The sequence below is a fragment of the Phyllobates terribilis genome, unplaced genomic scaffold (genome assembly GCF_046119375.1).
Source record: "Phyllobates terribilis strain yellow unplaced genomic scaffold, ASM4611937v1 Scaffold_1__5_contigs__length_1240528914, whole genome shotgun sequence".
Lineage (NCBI taxonomy): Eukaryota > Metazoa > Chordata > Amphibia > Anura > Dendrobatidae > Phyllobates > Phyllobates terribilis.
In genome coordinates this window covers 1060909296-1060916254 of record NW_027362761.1, presented here as the reverse complement: position 1 = coordinate 1060916254, position 6959 = coordinate 1060909296, and the positions used below count along the sequence as shown (strand labels likewise).

The 6959-nt window shown below is 42.1% G+C and overlaps 1 protein-coding gene across 1 annotated transcript in view; it reads left to right on the top strand.

The window, feature by feature from the left end:
- The first annotated feature begins 5075 nt into the window (after positions 1–5075).
- The window catches only part of TUSC3 (tumor suppressor candidate 3), a 417133-nt gene continuing 415249 nt past the window's right edge, over positions 5076–6959 (top strand). The window contains exon 1 of the mRNA XM_073645422.1: positions 5076–5335. Coding sequence (XP_073501523.1) covers positions 5204–5335 — 132 coding nt within the window. The 5' untranslated portion in view covers positions 5076–5203. The remainder of the gene's footprint in view (positions 5336–6959) is intronic.

Sequence of the window (6959 nt, the reverse complement as noted above, 5' to 3'; positions counted from 1 at the left end):
GGAATACAGGTAGAAAGAGAAGAGGACGGAAGTTTCATACTGAATCAAAATCACATGATTCAAGACATAACAGAAAAATTTGGATTAAAGGATACAAAAACAGTAAAGTCTCCAATGGAAACTAATTATCTCAAATAGATGAACAGTGAAAAAAATATTCTACCAAATAATGAAGAATACAGAACAGCAATAGGAAAACTACTGTATCTAGCGACCGTTACAAGACCAGACATCGCAGCAGCAGTAGGAATCCTGAGTAGAAAGGTATCAAAACCAAATAAAGCTGATTGGAATGCTGTGAAGAGAGTAATGCATTATTTGAAAGGAACTAGCAATGTTAAGCTGAAATTACCCACAAGTGATAATTGCATTTTAACAGGATATGTTGATACAGATTGGGCTGGAGATCCAACTGACAGAAGATCTACCAGTGGACATATTTTTTTTCTCTCAGGTGGACCAATAAGTTGGACAAGTAAGAAACAGTCAATTGTGACACTGTCTTCAACAGAAGCAGAATATGTTGCCGCAGCACATGCGAGTCAAGAAGTACTGTGGTTAAGACAATTGTTGACAGAATTAGGACAACCACAGTTGGAACCAACAAAACTGAAAGAGGACAATCAAGGTTGTCTTGTTCTTGCTCAGATGGAAAGAGTCAATCCAAGAACCAAGCATATTGATGTGAAATATAATTTCTTGAGAGATCATCAGGAACAAGGAGTCTTGAAGTTAGAGTATTGTCCTACTGAAGAAATGACAGCAGACATCTTCACGAAGGCGTTGAATGCTGATAAACACCAGAGACTAATAAAAAAGTTGGGTTTGATTGAATAAGTCCTTACTGTTGAGAAAGGGTGTTGGCATATGCAACAGATCAGGACTTATTTTAAGTGTAAGGAGGACTTTATACTAACCAGACAGCAGATGGCGATAGTGTGTAAAGTTATATGCTTGCTGTAATATGGGGGAGGAAAGCTCTCAATTGTTGGTTGTTTTTACTTCCTCTATGTTTTTCTTTCTTTCCTGAATGTGTTATGTCAGCAGTACACGTACTGTGTGACACTGAATTGTATCTCATGTTTAACCAGTATGAAGTAAATACTGTTTACTCAAGATATCTTGCTGATTGAAGCTCTCGTAAGTACAGTGGTGACTGTAGGAAGATGCACTCTGCGACACTTTTCTCCATTGACACTTAACAATGAATCAGCTAAAAACAAATGAATAACGGATGTAAAACTGCTGTAAAAAGTATGTCTTCCAGTAGACGATGTACAATGTATGTCTTCTAGGCTTGAGCAGGGCTGGGATAACAGGTAGACACCTTAGGGACCTGTCTCTTGCCTCCATTGGGGGGCACAATATACAAAAAAATCACTAGCTATGCTGTGCCTGCGGTCGCCTGGCACCTACATCCAGCCGCCGGCATTCAGCACAGTGACGACCAGGTCACAGGTGAACTGTGTCAGTGAGTCACCGCTCAGTGCTCCCTCTGCTGTGTCCCGGTCAGCATTCCTCCCTGCACACAACTGTATATGCGTCATTAAGATGTGACTAAAATTAAAAATTGAAAATATGTGAGCGCCATGCAGGACAGGAACTGAGGAGCTCTAAGTGTGTGACCGGACCAATTTTTTAAAATCTGACCAGTGTCACTTTATGTAGTAATAACTCTGGAATGCTTCAACATATCCCATTGATTTTGAGATTGTTTTTTTTTTGTGACATTTGATACTTTATAGTAATGGTAAATTTAGGTTGATTTGTTTTGCGTTTATCTATAAAAATACAAGAAATTTTGCAAAAAGGTTTTAAAAATTGCAATTTTCAAACTTTGAATGACTATCCCTTTAATCCCGATTGTCATACCGCACAAAAACATTAATAAATAACATTTCCCTCATGTCTGCTTTATATCATCACCATTTGTAAAGTGTTGTTTTATTTTGTTAGCATTTTAGAAGGTTTAAACATGTAGCGGTAATTTTTCAGTTTTTCAAGAAAATGTACAAAACTTATTTTTATAGGGACGTGTTCAGTTCTGAAGTGACTTTGGGGGTCCTATATGTTGGAAACCACCCAAAAGTGACACCATTTTAAAAACCGCACGCCTCAACATATCTTAAATGGCTTTCAGGTAGTTCATTAACCCTTCTTGTTATTTTCAGGAAATAATGCAAAGTTGGATGACAAGAATGAATACGTTTATTTCTACCACCTAAATTTTGATAACTTCTGAACAGGCCGCTATAGCCGGCAGACTGTAAGGCCGTTATATGGCCGTTACCTGCCATGGCAAACATCAGGACCACACAATCAAGATCTCAGGGAGCCGATGAGGTTAAAGAGGAGGCCCCCACACTCTGTTAACTATTTAGATTCTGTAATCACTATTGACATCAGAATCTAAGGGGTTAAACGTCCATGGTCGGTGCCAACACTGATCGTGGCTGATGCAGCAATTTGTCAGGTGTAGTGTCCAGGTGACAGTTACAGCATTGTCACATGTCGGCAACAGGATTGTCACCTGTCGGGGAATGCTAGTCTCTTATATCGCAGGTCAGTAAAAAGACGTCTATTGATCACTAAGGGGTTTGTTTTTATTTGGATTTTATGTGATATACCAACACAAAATAGTAAGTATTTGTGTAAAGGAAATGATACATGGTATAATTTGTTTCTTTGTGCTGGTATAACACATAAAATCACAATAATATACATTTAAACATACGCTAAACATGAGGATCAGCAGTGCCCATCAGAGTGCTAACAACATTCCTAATGAAGGGATCAAACGTGCCACATCAGCACCACACCCTCCCCTCCCCCCCATCAGATTTAACCATAGGTGCGCACCAAGGGGTCTGACTGCAATGGACATTATATTGTATGAAATCCTAATTTAAAGGTATGTAATATATAAAGTTGGATCCAAAATGTCTGACTTCAAAATGGCCACCATGGTCACCACCCATCTGGAAAAGTTTTCCCCCTCCCATATACTAATGTGCCACAAGCAGGAAGTTGATATCACCAACCATTCCCATTTAATTTAGGTGTATCCATATAAATGGCCCACCCTGCATACATATGTATGTATATATATATATATATATATATATATATATATATATATATATATATATATACAGGGTGGTCCAAAAGTAGGTAGCCAGAAAATAAAAGCATTTATTTTGATTTATATATAAAATTATATTTACTAACACAAGCATGACATTGACAATTAAATTTTATTCTGAACAATAATACAAAAGCCCTTATATTTTATCAACGCCGGTGCTCAAACTGTTTTTCATTACTATTTGCACAGCTTTGAAGTCGCCTCTTACGCTTCGACAAACTTTTTTGCACAAGTCTCTTTGGGTATTAATTTCTTGAAATGCATCTCTTATGTAATTTTTCAAATCACTGACACTTTTTGGTTTTCGACAATAAACTTTGTCCTCGAGTACTCCCCAAAAGAAAAAATCCATTGGGGTCAAGCCTGGTGAACGTGCCGGACAATCAAGTGGGCCTCTTCGGCCAATCCATTTATTAGGAAATGTTTCATCAAGATACTCGTGGACTACTCTTGAATAATGTGGAGGGGCCCCATCTTGTTGGAAATAAAGGTCATTTGAATTAGGCTGTTGCTGTAACCGGGGAACAACTTGATTCATTAGAATTTCAAGATACTTATCTCCTGGGACTGTTCCATCAAAAAATATTTGTCCTAAAACACCAAAACTTGAAATACCACCCCAAACATTGACACCAGGCTCATTTAGTTGTTGCTCTAATGTTAAATGCATGTTCTCATTATACCAGTAAATACAATTATGTCTGTTAATATGGCCAGATAATTTGAAAGAAGCTTCATCACTCCACATAATGTTATCTGAAATTACTGGATTTTCTTCAATTTCATTAAGCATAATCTCACTAAATTGCAGCCGCCTGTCTGGAACATCCTCCAATAAACCATGAATTAGACATGGACGATTAATGAGTGGAACAGGCTGCCACGAGAGGTGGTGAGTTCCCCTTCAATGGACGTCTTCAAACAGAGGCTGGACAGACATCTGTCTGAGATGATCTAGTGAATCCTGCTTTGAGCAGAGGGTTGGACCAGATGACCCAGGAGGTCCCTTCCAACTCTACCATTCTATGACTCTATGATTCTATGATAAGCTTTCCACCCAATAGATTTCAGGATTCGCATGATAGAAGCTCGTGAAATTCTCAAATCCAAAGAGGCTCTTCTGGTGGACTTTTTTGGACACTGAACAAATGTTTCAGCAACAAGTTGTTTATTATCTTCTGTACAGACTGTTTTGGGTCGACCAGTTTTTGGAGCATTAAGGATTGAGCCAGTGGCATTGAATTTGTCACGAATGCGGTAAATGGTTTGTCTCTTTGGGGCTTGAGTATCAAATGTTTCAACCCAATTTGCTCTAATGGTTTCAGCATTTTGAGATTTCCATTACTCTGTTAAAATCCATTTTCTTTGATCTGTATTTAAATTATTTGCCATTATGTGTTATCTGAAAAGAAAACAGATTTGGGGGAGATCTATCTGTGAAAACTAGATCTGTGAAACTGGCTCAGTTGCCCTTAGCAACCAATCAAATTCCACCTTTCATTTTCCAAAGAGTCTGTGAGGAATGAAAACTGGAATCTGATTGGTTGCTAAGGGCAACTGAACCAGTTTCACTTTACATCATGTGTGATAAATCTCCCCCTTCATAACCTTATTACACTTTCTGTCCACCTACTTTTGGACCACCCTGTATATATATTACAAAATCCAGAATGACGGCAGCATTGCCTAAATTTATGCAATATAAATATATATATAAATTCCTAGCATTGCAGTGCGGGATCATCGCATACATAGCTCAGTTGTTCCATACATTGCTGTGCACACAGGTATTCCTACACACATACTGGTGCTGCGCCCCCCGGCTGGTGTCCCCTTCACTCATACACCAGTCCGGCACACAGCAGCGCACAGCACACACAGGCTGGATGACAGCCCACGTGACTGGCTACTGACAGCCCCCTGTGCTCGCCCCATTATCACACACGGGCACAGACGCCGCTGTAGTCCAGAGCGGCCCGAGCAGACTACACTACCAGTGATGCTCTGCGTCCTCCGCCGGCGCTGATTGGCTGACAGTGCAGCCAGTGAGAGCGGCTGATGGCAGCAGAGCAGGTGCTGATAGGGAGGCTGAGCTCCACAGTCATGGCGTCCAGCATGAGAGCAGCTCTCCAGCATCTGCTGATCCTGGTCCTGTGCCTGCAGATCGGGGGAGGACAGAAGAAGAAGGAGGTATTGTCACTATCGCATGTGCTGAGTGTGCACCGGTGCTGAGAGTGCTGCTGGTGTTACGGACAGCTCTGTGCATGGAGAGATGCAGCTCATGAGTAACAGTAGAGAGAGCATGGAGGTAAAGACAGGAAGGTGTCACCCTGCCCCCACAATGGCTGCTCCCACTGCCTGAGGCTGAGGGGTATGTCGCCTCCCTATCAGTAATTATACCTGTTCCTATTCCCTGTTGTTACTTTGTGTCCTGCGGATCCTCAGGGATGTAGTGGGAAGGCAGATGAGCAGCGCACCTTTACATATACAGGGAGTGGGATGGGTGTGTGGGTGACAGGCCCCCCATGTGAATGATCCCTGCTATAGACATCTGATGTCCTGGTCATGAGAAATCCAGTGAAGAGCCATATGCAGATCAAGCTGGAGGTGCACTGGGGGGTCACTGCACTTGGACTGTTTCTTTAAAGGCAGTGACACACCCCCTTCCAGCCTGATTTGCATATGACTTCACTAGATTTCTCATAACTGTCGTATCGGATCTCTACAAAAAAGATCTAATTTTTACTGGGGACAAGCTCCTACACTGCCCCACCACTACCGCCATGTGTAAAGGAGTGCACCTTACCTGCCCAGCACATTACTACCTCCATGTGTAAAGGAGTGCACCTTACCTGCCCAGCACATTACTACCTCCTTATGTAAAGGAGTGCTGCTTACCTGCCCAGCACATTACTACCTTCATGTGTAAAGGAGTGCACCTTACCTGCCCAGCACATTACTACCTCCATGTGTAAAGGAGTGCACCTTACCTGCCCAGCACATTACTACCTCCTTATGTAAAGGAGTGCTGCTTACCTGCCCAGCACATTACTACCTTCATGTGTAAAAGAGTGCACCTTACCTGTCCAGCACACTACTACCTTAATGTATAAAGGAGTGTTGCTTACCTGCCCAGCACATTAGTACCTTCATGTGTAAAAGAGTGCACCTTACCTGCCCAGCACATTACTACCTTCATGTGTAAAGGAGTGCTGCTTACCTGCCCAGCACATTACTACCTTCATGTGTAAAAGAGTGCACCTTACCTGCCCAGCACACCACTACCTTCATGTATAAAGGAGTGCTTTTTACCTGCACAGCACATTACTACCTCCTTGTGTAAAGGAGTGCTGCTTACCTGCCCATCACATTACTACCTACTTGTGTAAAGGAGTGCTGCTTACCTGCCAAGCACATTACTACCTCCTTGTGTAAAGGAGTGCACCTTACCTGCCCAGCACATTACTACTTCCATGTGTTAAGGAGTGCACCTTACCCGCCCAGCACATTACTACCTCCATGTGTAAAGGAGTGCACCTTACCTGCCCAGCACATTACTACCTCCATGTGTAAAGGAGTGCACCTTACCTGCCCAGCACATTACTACCTCCATGTGTAAAGGAGTGCACCTTACCTACCCAGCACATTACTACCTCCATGTGTAAAGGAGTGCACCTTACCTGCCCAGCACATTACTACCTCCATGTGTAAAGGAGTGCACCTTACCTGCCCAGCACATTACTACCTCCATGTGTAAAGGAGTGCACCTTACCTACCCAGCACATTACTACCTCCATGTGTAAAGGAGTGCACC